Raw genomic sequence first — 18,350 nt, 5'->3', positions numbered from 1 at the left:
AAAAGAAAAGAAAATTCAAACCGTGACATCGTCTTTGCAGGCATGACAATAAAGACAGAGCTGGACCTTCTCATCCTCAGGAGTCCATCTCCAGCGAGTTTTTAACAAGGGCTGTAAATACGAGGTTATGTCATGTTGCTGTTAAATCTTGAAAGCACTTTTCTTGCCGAGATCATTAAAATACACCAACAAACACAGAAAACTAAACTGCAACCACCTGCTGAGTTAAAAATGTGTCCTGTTATTTTTTATGGTGTTCAGAAGGAAATTTCAGTGTGTTCCTGAAGAAATAAATGCATTTTGAGGACTAATGGTGCCCGTTTTGTGCAAATTACACATGCCTTTTTTTTTCTGCAGCCTCAATTCCTGTTTGGAATTTGGAAAAGTTTGGACACTGTCAAATGGAAATGATTATGCAAAAAACAAAAAAAAAAACATTTATAAACCCACACTCAAATGCGATAACTGAGGCTTTTAATATTTCATGACAAATATTAGCTCAACTTGAATTGGATGGCAGCAACATGTCTCCTGCTGAACCTTCGGGAGAGGAATGTTGTCCCATTCTTGTCTGATGTAGGATTCTAGCTGCTCGATTTTCCTAAATCTTCGGTGTTGTGGTTTGTGTTTCACGATGCTTCAAATGTTTTCAGTTGGTGAAAGGTCTGGACTGCAGGCGGGCCAGCCCAGCACCCAAACTCTTCCACTACAAAGCCATGTTGTTGTTATAGATGCAATATGTGGGTTAGGGTTGTCTTGTTGAAATTTATCAAGGCCTTCACTGAAAAAGTTGTTGTGTAGATGGGAGAACATGTTCTCTAAAACCTGTATCTTGCTTTGAGGTTTGATGGTGCCGGTCCAGATGAGCATGTTGCTGACAATGAGCCGGGTGGTCCCGTGGACTCCTCTGGAGTCTGGAGGAAGCAGCTTCCATGACTTTCAAAAAAGAAATTCGTATTTCGTTTCGTCCGACTTCAGAGAAGATGGCGCAATGATAGAGCTTTAACCTGCATTTGTGGGTGACACAATGAACTGTTTTCACAGACAATGATCTATGAAAAAGTTCCCGAGCACTTCTTTAATGCCCGAAGATCCCGGGCATCCAATATTAATTTTTGGTACCATCTGTCTTAATCTTTTACTGGTATTATGTACTGTAGATGATGGAATATTTTACATTGGGGAACATGATTTATATAGTTTCCCTTTAGGATAAATAAATGATCTTTTCATTTAGTTTTCCATTTCAAAATGATAAAACTGATCCACAATTTGTAGACATGTGTTTCTGCGCGTTGCTGAGCCTCTGCCTCTCTAAGGTGCTCTTTTTTCTAATCCAGTCACATTACTGACCTTTTGCCAATCCACCTAATAAAATTAAAATCCAGCAGTTTCTTTTTATACCACTTACCTCCCCCAGCACTGTAAATCATTGCAGTTTGTTTTCCATTTGCAATTCTTGTGTCCCGACCTTTTGGAATTGGGCTCGTAAAAAGAATTCGTCTGACCACAGAACAGTTTGCCACTGCAGCTCGGTCCATCTTCAGGGAGCTCAGGCCCATGTGAGGCAGCAGTATTTCTCTTCTTTTGTATGTTTTGTACGGCCTAGAAATTTGTAGTGGAATAGAACATAGTTTTACTCTCTCATCTTTGTTTGATCTTGACTACGTGATTTGGATGTGCTTTGGAAAGTATTTAAATTCCAAATCCTCATCTAACCACATCTACTGGAACAAATCAGCATACATAAGAGCAACTGAGGTGTGTGTCTTATGTCATTTCGCTCTCTCCTTTTACATCAACATCAGCACTTTTCATTTGAACTTAAAGCATCAAAGGATGGGTTTATCCTCTATAGTTCCCCGTCTCAAAGGAAACTGTTCGAGGAAACACCGAACAAGTATCTCATGCAGTAACGATACATCTAGATATCTTCACTGTTGAATTTAATTATTTCTCTTTCTTTACAAAATAAAATAATTAGAAAGAAATATAATGGAAGCAGTACAACATGGAAATTGCGGGGAAAAAAAATATATAAGCCACAATTAAAAACAAACAGAAGGCAGTGAGTTTTGGTCCATTTTCCTGCCTCGACAGGCCTGCCTGGAGCCTCCTGCATGTAAACGGCGACAATGCAAAGTCTGGTGTGAAACTGACTTATTTCTGGGAGAAAAAAAAAGGAGCACACAGGAAGAGTTTGAACGGTTTAAGAGAGAAATGAGAAGTAACCAGGGGGCATCTGGGTGACTGAAAGTGAATCTAAAACCATTTCCCTCTGTGGTACGTTTTATTTACCTCTTTAGAGATTTGCTAAAATGTATTGACATGTAAATATGAGCAGATGCATGAATCAATACACGACTCTGCAAAAAACAACTACAAAAATGTATGAAAAAGCTCCGCCGAGAGGCATGATAACAGTTAATTAACACATTATTGTTGTTTAAATAAGCAAATAATATTTACAGACGACCACCACCTGACCAGCTCTATTGCAAAAAAATATCACTACGATCGCTTCAATCTTTACTCATTAAACGCTACCTGAGTGCTGCTCCTTTGCTATTTGTTCGGAACGAGGTTCTTTTTGATGCAGTTCACAGGGCTCGTAACGAGAAGTCAACCGGAGTTATCTTAATAAAACGCAGAATACTCTTACATCTGAAACGCAATGTGATACGAGCAAACTGTGCTCCAGAAAATGCAAACCTCAGACTTGGAATTATTTTTGGGGACGGGTCATTCCATCACTTAAAGATGGGACCACGCTGGAAGTTTCAAGGCCAAGGAGCACAAGCCTTAACCTCCATTTTAAGAATAGCTTTCGGACCCCAACGTCCATCATTATCACGCTGGGACCAACGAGCTGTGAAAGTGATATATGCACTCCTGCCAAGATATGCCGAATGACTAACTGATAATAATGATGAAGATCACCAAATTTACAGAACCTGAGAAACAGTTTGGACAAAGTTTGCCAAGATAGTCGCTGAATGCACTTAATATTTCAACACATCACTTTTATCTTGCTTCTCTGGTTAATAACAAAGGTAATAATTCAGAATATCAGGAATTATTAACAAAGCACTGCACCTTCATAAATTCAAAGTAAAATTTTCAGTGAAGTACAAGGACGAATTCATTCCCGCCAAAATACTGTGCTATTAGTTGCTCCTATGTGGCTCCGTGTTCGAATAAACCTTAGAAAATGTGACTCGTTTCAGGTTGAAATCGAATCATCGGGAGAGCAAATTTGTCGACGGCGAGAGTGGAGGAAAAAGCCACACGGGACCAAAAAAGGAGAAGCAGTTACAGACTTAGGAGAGAAGAGCATCTCGTGCGTACTGCCCAATGACACATCTGAAATAAGAGCAGGAGTTAACAAACTAAGTGACGCGAAGAAAAGAAAAATGAAAAAATCACGTGTTTGGCTATTCTGGAAAGAAATTTGGAAAAAGAACTGAGTACCCGTCAAACCTTTCCCTCATGATAACTCACGGTTAAGAGTCATCGATCTGTTTTAGAAACACTGGACAGCAGCTGTCATCACCTACACGGTGCTGTTCACCAGTTTGTATTCACTGTAGACATTCATCAGGACCGCTCAGGCCGGCGCAGGCTGTGATAATAAACTGATAGTTACACAGATTATAAATGCCAAGTAGTGATCCAAACAGTCACCCACAATGGAAAGAGGGTTCAAGTGTCAAGAGTTTGATGGCTAGACAACCCTCACCACAATAGGTCCATCCTTTCTTTAAAAAAGTTAGGCAAATGCATGTTTCCTCCTTGATTTTTTGACTTGTGTGAAGACCAAACAAAGATCTCTACGCACCGCAAGTTACAAAAAAACCCCAAAAACTCTCCGGTTAAAAAAAAAATGTCCATGTACTCTCACTGTGTCAGAGAACGACGATGCTAGATGAGCTACGGGTGCAGCAGGTTGCCAAACGCCTGGAAGTGGGATGAAAGAACAGCAGGTGAGGAAGGTGAGGAGGACGGGAGGCTTAATTCCACCTGAAGCCTACGGGGGGCGTCGGCCCCACCACCTGCAGCACCGCAGTCAGAGCCATCAGAAACAAAAGGTCCGCCACGCATGTGTAGGTGATAGTAGCAGGAGTTTCGGAGGCTGTGGTCGTCGTGATGGGATGGCGAGTTCCCGCATACCCACTGAGAGCTCTGAGCAGAGGGCTGGGACTGGAGCTGGACCGGAGCGGAAGGACAACAACTGTCTGAGCCTGGATCCCGCAAGTCGTCCATGGACGGGAAAGAGAAGGGACATTCAAACAGCTGCTGAGAACATTCGTCACCACAGAGCTCTGACAGACTCATCACCAGCTCACCATCTGGGCAGACAGAGAGAGGTTTGTGGTTTACATTCTGTTACAGCTGTATTCAAACTTCCATTACAGCTCTTATATCAAATCCTTTTCATCAAATTAAGGTTAAACTGAGGAATATAAACAATTTAAAGCAAATGTTGCAACGGTCTTCCATGAATAACTGCACACTACGGCATTATTAGCCAAGGATGTATTTAATTGCCTCTTAGATTAGAAACAGTGAGATATTAGAAATCTTGTAGTTGTTCTCTCTTGCTAACAATAGCTAATTATTAGAGTTAGGAATGTCTAGATATATCAGGCCAACACTGGTAGCAGCCAATATTCACCTAGGGATAACATCCGTCCTGGTTGCGTCAGATCGACTTCGCCTTGAAACTGATAAGATTTTTTTTTTACATTTAATTTTTTGTTGAGCACAAAACAATGTTGTTGTGCCATGTAAGCATTGAAAAGTTGTTAAAAGTTTATTCATTTATCCATTTTCTTCACACAATGCGATCTTTTAATGTGAGCGATTGTGTTAAACGTTGTTGGATGAATTTGCATCAAAGATTTGCGCTCATTCAGAGATGATGTGCTAAAAAGGGCTGAAATACATCAAAACTGTTTATTTACAGGCATTAAAGGGAGAATAAATTAAATAAATTAAACTGATTAAAAAACAATCAGTATCAACTGTCTGCTATTAGCTAAATTATTATCTTTCACATGAGTATCAGCCCAGTGTTTCATAACTACAGCATTTGTTTTGTATTTTGGTTCTTTAAAATGGTTCAAATCTGTGCAAACTGTCAATATGTACAATGGCCACAACAACAAATCAACTCGTAAGCAGATGCCGACTGTTTGATCTCACAGCATTTCTGTCAATATTTCTGAATTTAACTTAGTCATTGACACAAAAGGGATACGTTTTGAACATCCCAGACGGTTAATATCGAATCTACTTTATTCTACATAAAAAAAAGTAAATGGGTAGACTACCCAACAGCAAGAGGCTGTTTGTTTTAGCCCTGTTCTCTCAGGTCTGATCATACAGTGATTGCCTACAACAGGTGCGCCACTAGGATTCATTCCGATGACCACATCGTTTCCTCCCGTTTGCTTTACCTGCAGGCCCCGCCTGCTTTCTGAGGCCTGTGTAGACCGAGGTCATGGCTTTAAGAGAAAGCGGGGAGTTCGTCTGCGCCTGGGACGGCCCTCCTCCTCTGGAGCATCGCGTCAACATGCGCGCACACACATTCGGATGTAGACATGCGGACATGCACGCAAAAACAACAACACAAAACAGATGGGACAAAACAGTGGGAGAAAGCAAAGGTGGGGAGACAAAAAAATGTTTTATAGCAAACCATAATGAATATGCGATGTTAAAAATGAGAAAGAAAATGCGATCAAAGTAACAAATTCAGCAAAGTCTTGATTACTTGCATGTATAATACAACTGATAAAGAAAGTGTGCGATGTAAATAATATGTGTGACGTGACCTGTAAGCGCAGGCTTACACACAGACAGATGGGTAAAAATGCGTAGCTTTCAAAATGAACGAATGAAATGGAACTCAATCCCTCAGGCACACACATCGAATGTGAGTGCTCGCAAAATAGTAGAGCTAATTGTGCCTAATAAAAATCAATTTAAACTGGAGTAAATCAACTGACATCAATTTGCATATGTTTCCCCATACATTCTTTCATTGGTTTGAAGATGTCACCATAAGAGTTTAGGGGCATTATGTCTGTAACCTTCGTGTTATGTTGATCAGCTGTAAAACAGGAATTCTACGGTGGAACAAAGTTCAGTTTTAGAGCCGAACAGAGCCCATCACATCGGGTACCCCAAACGTTTACCTTGTTTGTTTAGGTCCAGGTTTGAGTGAGGAGGTAATGGGGACTCGAGCTGCCCAGCGCCCATGGAACTGTGTGACAACAACTCTGAAGAACTGTTGCTTCCCTCCAGATCCCCACCCTCCCCATCCTGGTCTCCGTCCTCTCTGAAACACACAACACAACCACTGTGAGCATGAGCAACCTTCAAACCATCTGTTTTGCAATGCTGTACACTCTTATATCATATTCATTTTAATCAGCAAAAGCACTTACACTGCGTTACTGTATTCTACCATTTGGGTCAATCAGCGCTTTAAAAAGGTCACACGCAGAGTAACTCTTACCACACACATACTGTATTAAGATTAATTCCTTTTTAGAGCAATTACTCTGACAACACAATTCCCTAAAACGGATCAAATTCACGGAACCAGATAAGTAAACAGACTAAAAAGACTTGGCATTACTCATGCTCCCAGAATGGATGAATTTACTGAGACATTCAGAGTGCTCGTACACAAAAACATAAGCGGTAGCAAACTGAATATCAGCTGAATAATAAAAGTATAAGGGTTCAAAACCCAACATATCTTCTCTTCCGTTCCTATGTTCCTAAATTCCATGTTCCTGATCTTAGTTGTGATTGAAGCATAGTGAAAGAAAGTGCAGAAATGACTGCACTACAGAGGGAAACGGTGTCAGGTTTATGTAAATTATCACAGAGAAGAAACAGAAAGCATCCTATCTGAAAAAACATCTCAAACTGACTCCAGGCAGAAAGGCTCAGCAAAAAGGTGATTAAAACTGCCCGGAGCATTATCTGTGCCCATGCCAGCTCATCCTTACATACAGACGATGATTTGACTCGGTGACTGCATCCGCCGCCGCCGTCTCAGACTATCTATTTATTGCATGGAAGGCTTCAGAGGAGTTTCTTTGCTCTGGCTTTGAGACTACTGATTCAATCCTTCTCACGGTCCCAAATCAATTTCATTGACGTGTTACATTTACAGTAAAGTTTTTCCCCCTCCTGACTTTATCATTTATTCCATATGACTTAGTTTCTGTGAATAGCATAGAGTGAACATATCAATAATTTGCTCGTTCAAACTGTGGTTGTATAGTGAGATTTAGATTTATTGCTGACAGTTGAACTACAAATCCATCTTTCAGAAGAGCTGGAGAGTTTTTGGCTTTGGACAGTGAATACACTAAAAAAAAAATCCCTCTTTTAGTACTACTTCCTCTCCAAATCTCTCTCTGATTATAAAAGATGAAGCAGAAAAAGTCAGAAATATTCCTTATATGGCAACACAATTAGCCTCTGAAGGGCATTTAACACAGCCAGCCATGTATGTTTTGGCTCAGCATGCCCGTGTCCCAGCAGTACTCACACGCTCCCCGACTGAAGGCTGTACTTCTTTCTACTCAGCCTGGTGGCCTGCTGGGTAAAGTACATGTGCCGCGCAGACTTCTTCCACAAGTAGTAATACTCCACACACTCTCCCACAGAGCGTGTTCGTACCTGAGGAGGAGAAAAATATTCAACTTAGTACTGTGCATACAGACTGAATACAAAATGTTCAAGCCCTTGGTCACTGAGCGCTCACCTTATTAGCCTGAATGAGGTGGAAGTTTTTCCCATAAACTCGATAGCCATGCTCAAAGTTCCTAGACTCCTCCTCACTCCAAGAACATAGCTCATCTAAACACAGAGGGACAGGAAGAGTAGGATTAAATTCAGAAAATAGAATTGGGATTAAAATGAAATGAACACTTCCCACATAAAAAAATAGTAAATCTGATAGAGAACGTTCTCCCTTCAGTTTTGTATCTATTTAGTTGCAATCCTCCTAACTTTGGGAACAGAGTTGGGTTTAAACTAGAGCTTCACTGCTGAGTAAAAGATCCAGGAGCAGTTCATCCTCATTTAGTGCTGAGCTCGGTAAATAAAACGGTTGAATGCAGCAGTGTCCTCTGCAGGAAATCATTTTCAGGAAGTTGTTATCTTTAACCTAGTTGGAAAGTTCGTCCCCCCACACACACTTCTGTAATCTGGCAGTTCACCTTACAAAGTGACAGCAAGCTGAGAAACGTCCTTAAGTTGAGGTTTGCCCATGCCGATGGGGGCAGTTTTAAAAAAATATACAACCACTCCACAAAAGTGCCAAGTGTTTCTTGCAAGTGAAATGCTGTATCTTATCAGCGTTGATCCAAAGTACGAGTTTGAAAGGTTTCGAATATACATGTAATGGCAAAAATAGGACATCAGGAAGGGTCTTACCATTGAATACTTTCACATTGAAACGCAATCGCCTCAGTGCCTCGTCTGTATCGAAGTTGCATTTTACCAGTTCATACAGTGCCTGAAATTCAAGAGAGAAAGGAGGAGGGAAAGCTAAATAGAACAATAAAAAACACATTTATGATCCAACCTGATAACCGAGAATAGATAAATAATAAATAGTTAGATTCACCTATTCTCTCAGGGCATTCATTACACCGGCAGAGTACACTAAAACTAAATTTGAACTCTCTCACTTTGTGACTGTATTTTCTAGGATATGATAACCTGTGTACCTGTTCACTGTCTTGGACAGTAGCCCCTTGTACCCATACTGCCCCCTCCTGGTCACGAGGCCTCTGTGCATTTCGCAAGAACCCCTCGACTTCTTGCACTGGCAGAACCCCTGGTTTCCACAGCAACTGGTCTTCACTGCTGTAGGCTGGAGGGAGAGGAGTAATGGGAAGGGCAGAAACAGCGGACCAGAAGGATGAGACAGATGTTGCGTTCGTTTGGCTTTATAAGTCTGAACTCGTTGCTGTGAATGACGTGACAGTCGAGTTGGTGGCGTTCCAGTTGCAAATTTGCCCTTACAAACACTACAAAAATATGTTTGACTGGTCAAAGCTGGACAGTACCACATGTGTGACTGATTTCATGAATAAATTATTATTTATTTCTCCAGCTATCGCCACTTTTTATGTGTGGGGTAGCCATGTTGGAGTTTAAGGTTTGGGCTGGGGAGGTTCCTCTTAATTTTCAGATTGGAAATCCGACCCCCAAATTGATTTTTTCCAATTGGGAACTCAGAAATTCGACTTCAAAAGTTCAAATGGAATTCATAAAGAGAAAACAGATTAAAACCATTGCCTACAGAGCAGGCAGTGTCTTCACCAAGAGTTTGTACTTCTCAAATCCACCACACAAGGGTTTTAATCAGTTGAAATTATATGATGCAATATGAAAAGAATTATGTAACATATAAATCATTATATATCAAACTAAGTTACACCTATTTTGTACACCACACCAATACCATGAGTTGCTTACCTCTCTCCTGGTAGTTATAGGGGCTTATTGGAGGGATTTTTGCTTGATACATGGAGCCAACCATGATCTCCTGAGGAAGAAATCAAAGGAATAGTTGGGATACTTGCATGGCACACATGCCAAACAAAACCCTAAATCTGTGATGCATGGTAGCTTCCTCAAAAGTTCAGCGGTCCGACTAGAATCAAATCCAGGCTGAACCAGAGTGACCTAGTCAGATCCTAAATCAGATCCTAGTATGTCTGGGAGTGATTTAGGTTTAGTAAGTCCGGAAGAGTGTTCCACGCAGGTACGTTCACACTGGATACACCTGGATTTGTATGCTGTATTAATAATGGTTAATGCCAGCTCTTGAAGAAGTGTAGTATTGTATTTGTGTAGTATTTACAAAAGAGGTGAGCACACCTTTATTTAAATAATATCGCCTGAAATTAATTGCAATACACGAGTATTTTCTCTCATGAACAAACAGAAACAAATACATCAGAGAGACTGGAACTATAGGTCTCAAAGTACAATCCACTGCATGGCAGTGAATTCAACTGGGTTCAAACCTGTGATTTCCAGTTAGACTAATTCTATGATCAATGTTAGAGAATGACTCTCAAGGTTGGAGCTTTAGGAACATTGCAGAGAATTCTGTTTGTGAGACCTAGCAAGGATGGAAAAGGACACAGGAATATCAATGACCACATAAAACCGAGTGGAAGCCAGCTCTAAGAGGTCTGATAGAGCAGAGGACATTGCTTTATATCAAACTCTACTTGTATGACACGTTCTTTGGTTTGTTAGGATCAATATATTTAGTTTGTATGCACTCCAGCTTGTTTTGTGCGTAATCGACAAAAAGCTTCTCTTGTCTCTCCCTAAAAGAAACAAAAATCATAACAAACTAGAGAGCCCCTGTAACCTGAGATCCAACATGAGACTACATGAGATTCTCATGCTTAGTGGCCTACCTTGTGCTCTTCATTGGAGGGAATAGAGGCGTCATCAGAGTCCTCATCTGATGTGCTGACTGATGTTGCTTTATCTCCACCTTAAGGAGACAAAACAAGAGAGGAAATACCGGGCATTTATTACAAAAGCTGTACAGGTAGCGGCTGTCAGGGTTTTGTCAAAAGACTCGATGCCTTCTTAAAGCCACGCGCTCTACTGAAATATCGCTAACTTCCACAAAGGCTGATCATAGCAAAACATGTAAAATATGTTTGATGTAATTCACTATACAAGAAAGTTAAAGATAAAGCAACACACCAGGAAAAGGTTAAGAGTCATAGAACAAGAAGGCCCTTCCTCTTTTTCACCCTCAGAAAAACTATGTGAAGTCCAAGTTATGAGAGACAAAGAAGCACACCAGCCATAAATTTGGTTTTCATGATATTTTGTGAACTCAGCACCAATGCTTTCCCTGTTTTTTTTCAAACATTATCATCCCCAGGGAGAGCTCTCTCCAAAAGGTTTAATCTATTTCAGGTCAGGAGGGTTTGAGTGCCTTTGACATAATTCTATCATACAGTGAGTGACACATAAAGCCTGAACAAGCCATCACACAGGAGCATCCCATAACAAAATAATAAAGAAAGCAAAAAAAAAATGAAGATTTGCAAGTAATTTTATGATATTAAACCCGACATCTCATGTTATTTGAGAAATATTGAGTGACAATCTGCAACCTCATCAAAGTGCAGTATTAAAACTTCTCCATGAGAAAAAGATCCTGTAAAAAAATAAAGTCTGCACGCAGTTTTATCAGAAAAAGGTCCCGGCCGTTTCATTTTTAATATAGAATTACAAAACCAACCATTTATTTATCAATATCTCTTTGCTGTGAGAGCTGTGATTGCTTTAAATGTCACGAGGATGGGTTCATGTGCATCTGTGGCGTGCGTTACCCTGGAGGCGGCGAATCAGATCCGAGGTGTTTGAGGAGGTGAGATCATAAGCTGATGCTTCGTCCTCCTCCTCCCCGTGAAAAGGACCTTCGTTTATTTGACCCTGCGCGTCATGAAAAACAAGACAACATAAAGTACAGTGAAGCAAAGTCAGCAGAACAAAGCCCAACATTCTCATTAAAGAAAAGTCCATAGTCCTTACATGCGTAACAATCAAACTAGACTCCTTTCAATTCCAACATGAACGTTCAGCTGCAGTCATTCTTTACCATTAAAAAGTTAAATGAAAAAAATCACGACAACAATCGGAATATTAAAGAAGATGGTTAAATGACTCACGGACAAGGTCACCGGTATGTGTTTGTATGCTTTGTCATCAATCGTACCTTTTCAACCGTCATGTTTGGCATGCTGGCAGCCATAAGGCAGGTCTCCTTCTCTGGGTCTGATACTGTGTAACCGTACAAAGCCAGCAGCTCCTCCAAGGCAAGCTCACTGGCCTATTAACAATTCATCGAGGGAACAACAACATGGGGAGGGAAATGATTGGGCGAGAGGGAGACAAAGCACACAAATGTTTCAATATTTTCCACTTCTTCTTTTGAAGAACATTCACTGAGCGTCTATCAGTTTGATGATCACAGGTACACTCTCGACTGTTTTCTACAACTCACAAGTCGGCGTCGAACAGCAAAAATGCTCCCAACATGTCTGCGATTGATAAGACAAGTGAACCTCTAAGATTAACACTTCACTAGAATTCGAAGTTACAACTTGGCGGTTTTTGCAGTGATTGGGAAGCCACGGTGCAAGCGGGCCACTTCGCAGGATGTCTGTCATATTCTGATGCTCACGACACATGTTTGTGTCAGTGTATCGTGAAACAAACAAAGGTTCATTTCTGAGGAGCACAGAAATAGAGCAGTGGATGCTCATCAAACTAAAACTCGTTAAAATGAGTTTGCAAACCAACAATCACCCACACATTTCACAAATGGACAAAGTTCATGACCCCTGTTGCCCTCCCCCATGGTTCAGTCCCAAAATTTGCTCCTTGAGCAAAGCATGCAAAGCACGTCTGTGAGATGAGGGGGAAAACCCCTGGAAATTCCTGTGCAACTGAAAGGCTCTTTTGGGTTGACAAATGATTATGAGTTTATCATATTTATTCCAATAAAAAGCGTTACGTTTACATAAAGGAAAAAAAATCCTTCATTCGAATATAAGGACTTCATCCTATCTGTGAAACATGGTGGTAATATCATGGTTTGGGCCCGCTTTGCGGCATCTGGGAGGTCATGCGGTAACAAAAAGATGGGAAGCGCAGAAGTTGTTCTACATGCAAACAGAATTGTGGAATGGCCTGAATGTAAAGGGAAACAGTACTGAAGAAAAAGAAGTGAGCAGTTCATGTGAACAAAGCCACCAACTTCCCCAAAGCTACTCCATACACGTTAAAGAGGCAAATTTCTTCCAATTAAGTTGCAGCTACTGCGGAATGAGGATGTCACACCAAATACTGAAAGGCTTGCATATTTTCGCCAAACACCGATATATATATAAATATATATATATATACATATATATAAAAGAGAAAAATATTTTTTCTCATTTAGAAGCTGACCAAGTAAATACATTTTCTCATTTGTCTAGTTGTTTTTCCTTGATTTATTTTTAAGATTTGAGTGACGTGGTGACGTTTTAGGTTATACTCATGCACAAATACAGAAACTTCTGAAGGATTTTCAAACAACACCATCAATGGGAAGGATGCCATATTCTGTCCTTGCCTCTTGTGCCATTGCACAATGGCGATAGTTTATTTTGAATATACATTTTCACGATAAGTTCTACTAGAACCGCTTGGTAATTCTATTTAAATCTTTTAATAATGTCAATCTGAAAACAAAACAAAACAAAAAAAGGACATTAATTGAACAGGAACAAATCTAACTTCTTATTGGAGTAAAACTTGTTATTAGACTGATTAAGGATTTGTAAGTTAAGGACAACACAGAAACTCAAGATGACAGAAAAGTAAACGAGCGATTCTTTTGAAAACAGTGTCTAAAAAACAAATTCCGACTCAAATTTTGCCACCGGAAACCTTAAACACACTATGAAGAACTCTGGTTGCAGAGCATGTTTGTCCTTCTGATTTTCTTACGTAAAATGTTTTGAACGACAACATCGTTTTTATGAGTTAAGGGCATATAACTTCTTTGTGACCAAATAATGCTTTCTGCATCCTCATGGATCATTTCAGCCCTCAAACTGGCGTATCAAAAAAGGTGACTGAAAACCTGTTTGATCTCTATAACAAACTATTTAATGATCAAATTCCTTAATCTTCTTCTAAAATCAAACTGCAAGTTTCTTATTGTACAGTATGAATACGGTTTGGTTATTACATTGATTTTATACTCTTTTAGGAGCAAACACAATCACGGGGGCTTCGCATAACTGCGACAACCGCTTTGTGGAGGCGTTACATTTGGTCATTTGGGAGGGTTTCATGTTTCTAAAAGGCATGTGAACATTGTACCGATATACACAATCAGTTTAATTTCTTAAATTGATAAACGTATGGTCCAAATCAATCACTTCACAATCGAACTAATAACAATGAAAAGGAAAAATCCTAACCTCTCAAATGTTTTCCCCATTTCCTATTTACAGTATCTTGGGAAGTTAAAAATAAATAAATAAATAAATAAATAAATAAATGGTGGTTTCTGTGAGAACCCTCACATTTTAAAATCCCGCTCTCAAACACTGATTTGAGGTTTGTAGACAGCTTTTTAAAACTAAGCCTTATGTCTGAATGGGTTATCTTCCTATAATCGCAGGAACGTATTTATAAAAATGCAAATGGTTGACCATACAGGGTGGGACTTTGCTGCCATCTTCATGGAGCAAGGACTCTTCTGCTCCAACTCCTCTAAGAGTTGTTACGACTGCTGCTGCTTCTTCTTGCCGAGGGCCGTCATCGCTGCGTTTTGCCCATTCTCTACTAGGCCACAACTTCTGCACTCATGTCCCGATGCTTTTCACCCACCTACACAGAAACACACATAGCACAAACAGTATTATTTGCATACAGCGTTCAAAGTCATGTGAAAACAGCACAGTGAAAACAGCACAGTGCAGCTTACATGCACACAGTGCATCTAAGGCACACGGCGCACATGTACATGCAGACAACATGTGATCGAACTGTGGCTGATCCCTGCTCATCCCATTACAGATCAGCTGACTGCTTTTAAACTTTCTAGTTATGAGACTTGCTGCTTTGGGGCTTTAGGGTTATTGAAGGCACAGCTATCATTTTAAGGGAGATCGTGGGGTTGGGGCGTGGTTTTGGGGAGGCACAATGATTATGTCCCCCTTAATATTTGCAAAACATGCATTTGCCTCTCTCTTAATAATGTCACCGGGCAATCAAAGTAGCCTACTTTGGTTTTGAATCACAACTAGAAAGTTGCTTATTGAAGCAACAATCCCTCCAGAAGGGGCAGATCTTGTACATATGAATAATACCGCTCATACGAGAACTGGGTCATTTGTGGTAAACAATTATCCTTGCCATATACACAAACATTGGTGGAACACTACTTCCTCCTTTCCTTTGGTGCAGTGCACAACTTAGGTGCTGTTTACACATACCCGGGTATTTTGATAAACGAAGAACTTTCCCTTCGTTTTTGTGCCTTTCGTTTATACACAAACGGAGTTTTTTCCTCCGAAAACGAAGCTAAAAAAAAACTCCGGCAAAAGTGGAGATTTTTTAAAAACTCAGTTTAGCGTTTGTGTATAAACTGGTTGAAAGAGACAAAAACGGAGTTTTGGGAATGGAATGAGGAGTTGTCGTCATAGTACAGAGCCCCGCCCCTATCCGCCATGTTGGCAGGATGCTAGCGTGAAAACGCCATTCTGTCCGTCCATTGTTTATCTGGCAAGCATGGAGGTACTAGCAGCATTTCTGTTGTTGAGAGCTATACTCGCTTGTGTGATTTTGAAAATTACAGTCATACAATGTATTGAACAACAAAGACATTTTTCACGGCTTTAGCAGTTTTATAGTCCAGCGCAACGTGTAAAAGTAGCTCAGTCTCGCTATCAGTCCACACACATGAGCCTGGCGCCATATTTTCTTCTTGAAAAGGATCCTGAAGTTCGTCCTGTCAGCGGTTCCCTATTAGGCTTCTGATTGGCTTGTGTGGAATTCTCATTGTTCTAACACTGCCACCGTCAGGCTTGGCGTAATTTAACAGCTCTTGATAGCGTATTTATGCGGATCAATGTAGACCTGGTTTTTTTTTAAAACGGGGCTGTGTGCACCTAGTTTTTTTTGCAAACGAAGGTTAGAAAATATGCGTTTATCAAAATACCCGGGTATGTGTAAACAGCACCTTACAGACTCGCTAGTTGAACCAGTTTAGCATCACCCCTGCCATCCAGCTTACATTAACTAGTGAGACAAATATAAGCCAATCTTTTGAAAAGCTTCAAAAAAGAAATGTAAAAAGAATGATCCTATCAAATCAACGAAGCATTTCTTCCAGTCTTAATTCAGTCGAAAAAATAACAGTAAACCTTGAGGAAGAAGAAGAAAAAAAAAAAAAAGGAACCAACAACAACTGCGGTGGACATCCACAAGAGGAAAACGGAGGCAGCTGTTCGGGAACAACTTTATTCTTTGGGAATATCTGGGATATTATGTGATTTCTGGGAAGACACCAGTCAGTCAGTCGCGTGAGTTTACTTTTTGCCAGCTCAGACCACAAACAGCTGGCGAGTCACGTCCTTCTATTCTTTGCCAAGTCAGATGAACATTTGCAATGGTTTCCATTAAAGACAGACAAAATTCATTATGCACTCAGATGAATTTTGACAAGTTTTCAATAAAAAAAAAAACAACAACGATGCAGCACAGGAACAACATAGCGATGAAAAGTGAATCGAGGAATATACATTTAAACCATCCACCTTAATACGTCCCCAGTGGTTTTCAGATTAAATCAACACTCGTAAAGCACCACAGACAGTCGATGACAGACTGTCTGTGGTGCTTGTGGCGATTGCATCTGTAATACAACCTCACTTTTAAGATTATTAAATTTCCTATTCAGTGCATTTAAGGAGCATTAGTGTCCTGGGTTTTTGAGTCTTAACCAGGTTTTGGTCCTATTCGCATTTTGGCATTTACACCCTGAGGTCATGGTCATTTAAGCATCAACGTTCCTGATCATTTCAGCCACTGTGGTCTTTGCCAGCAGTATTGCACAGAACTGGGATTTTACAGAGTACTTCAAGTAGCACATCCATATTTGCATAACCAATCTAAGACCTTACAAGGTTTCTGAGAGCAGAATAAGATTCTTAATTGTGCAACACACAAGGAAAAAAATCTAATGATAGCAAGGATACTGGTGCACAGTAAAACAGAGTCACATGTTCATTAGGTCTTCTTAAAAATGATTGACTGTGCTGTGAATTATGAAGATTCATGTAAAAAACACACAAACTAACAAACAAACATGACAGTTACTGGTGTTTTCCTGCCGCAACATCTTTACAATGTAAGCTTTAGTATAAAACTCAGTAAGCGAAGTGAGACATGCTTTAGATCCACAATGAAGGCCACAAAAGACTTTAATAAAGCAGGGAAAAATAAACTTTTCCTCACAATTTAAGGGCCATAGCTACCAAGAGACTGAACACGTATCTAAACAGCAACAATCCAAGTGCACACAAGGTGCCAACAGCCAATAAATTAGACAAGTTTACTTCTAAAGACACCAAAAGTCCCACTCCCAGCCCATCGGGCGCTGTCTGTCTGACCAGGGGCGCTTTCCTGTGACTTGGTGCTGAACGTCTCTTCCTCTCCCCGGCTCGCGACGTGAGGCACGAGAAGGAAACAAAATAGTTTTCAATATTTCCGAGAGACACCGTCAGAGTTTACCGCCACCGAGTCATGTCAAGTCTCCCAACTTTCAAACTCAACCCCCTTCGCTGGACGGACGCACCTGAAATAGTTCAGCACCACCGCGTTAGACCCCGCCGGGCTCCCTATTGTTTTCTACGGCTGTACTATCAAGACAGAGCGAATGGCTCTTTAAAGCCAAGAACGCGGTGCGAGACGATACGCTGGAGAGATTCTCCATTTCTCCACCCCGCTTCCCGGTTGTAAATGGCCACATAGCTCTCTTCCACCCGTCGCTCACTAGCCGGAGAAACCGTCGGTAATGTTGTGTGCCACATGGGGTGACACAAGTTTTAAATTCGGCCCAGTTTCTCTAACATTTGGGTCATTACAGTCCTCGTTTTCGCTCACTTACCTCCGCCATTCCGTTTCTGCGCAAGCTTACTATTGCCCGGATGTTGTAGGTCTACTCTTCTGTACAGCTCCGTTTATTGCCGCAACGATTCAGCAACGGCGGCCGTAGTACGGCTCACTCCGGAGAAACGCTGACTTTTCCATAGTTATTTTTTTTTCTTTTCTTCCAGTTTTAACTTCACCGCTTAAATGGAATTTTGGATTTTCCCCATACTTTTGTAAAACTGTTTAAAAGTCTCCCGCAAACACCACCACTTTCGGGATCACTTAAAAGAAAAACTAACAAAAAAAAAAAAAAAAACACCCAAAAACTCTGATCTTACAGCAATGAATATTTCAAAACAACCGACTAAAAAATAAACGATAGATGAATGAATTAATATATAATAAATAGCCTGTTATTTAATTAGCTATAAAGAGTGAAAAGACCCTGTGTTCCTCTGTCAAGTTGAAACAAAAATAACCCACATGTTAAATGGGAAATGGAATGTCTCAGTCGAGACGTCTGAGGTTTCATATGTTGAAGACTATACGTCCCATGCTGATTATGTGCATGAAGGAGGGGACAGGACATGGTCAAAGCTGATAAAGACTGTATATGA

General features: G+C 40.5%; 1 protein-coding gene across 2 annotated transcripts; it reads right to left on the bottom strand.

Annotated features, from left to right (window-relative positions):
* Nucleotides 1-1,929: 1,929 nt before the first annotated feature.
* Nucleotides 1,930-17,903, bottom strand: mier2 (mesoderm induction early response 1, family member 2). 2 transcript variants are annotated; one of them, XM_075485259.1, is made up of 13 exons: nucleotides 17,750-17,903; nucleotides 14,294-14,466; nucleotides 11,795-11,908; nucleotides 11,409-11,511; nucleotides 10,473-10,552; nucleotides 9,514-9,583; nucleotides 8,760-8,905; nucleotides 8,464-8,545; nucleotides 7,790-7,884; nucleotides 7,574-7,704; nucleotides 6,201-6,343; nucleotides 5,460-5,557; nucleotides 4,262-4,349 (listed from the first exon to the last, which is right to left on the bottom strand). In XM_075485259.1, exons 2-12 carry the CDS (start codon nucleotides 14,318-14,320, stop codon nucleotides 5,502-5,504), a joined length of 1,047 nt encoding a protein of 348 aa, XP_075341374.1. In that variant the 5' UTR covers nucleotides 14,321-14,466; nucleotides 17,750-17,903; the 3' UTR covers nucleotides 4,262-4,349; nucleotides 5,460-5,501. The 2 variants fall into 2 exon arrangements, with proteins under 2 accessions (XP_075341373.1, XP_075341374.1); XM_075485258.1 differs by lacking the exon at nucleotides 5,460-5,557 and having other exon boundaries at nucleotides 1,930-4,349.
* Between the last annotated feature and the right edge of the window lie 447 nt (nucleotides 17,904-18,350).

The sequence above is a fragment of the Odontesthes bonariensis genome, chromosome 15 (genome assembly GCF_027942865.1).
Source record: "Odontesthes bonariensis isolate fOdoBon6 chromosome 15, fOdoBon6.hap1, whole genome shotgun sequence".
Lineage (NCBI taxonomy): Eukaryota > Metazoa > Chordata > Actinopteri > Atheriniformes > Atherinopsidae > Odontesthes > Odontesthes bonariensis.
Note: the sequence above shows the minus strand (reverse complement) of the source record. Positions and strands in the feature narration are given on the sequence as shown.

Excerpts from the sequence above, each read along its gene's own strand:
- mier2 (XM_075485258.1), bottom strand. The coding sequence starts at position 14,320 with ATGAAGATGGCAGCAAAGTCCCACCCT. Across the intron at positions 11,512-11,794 it reads CAAACATGACGGTTGAAAAG|GGTCAAATAAACGAAGGTCC; the intron begins GTACGATTGATG and ends CATGACGCGCAG. Across the intron at positions 10,553-11,408 it reads TCTGATTCGCCGCCTCCAGG|GTGGAGATAAAGCAACATCA; the intron begins GTAACGCACGCC and ends TGTCTCCTTAAG.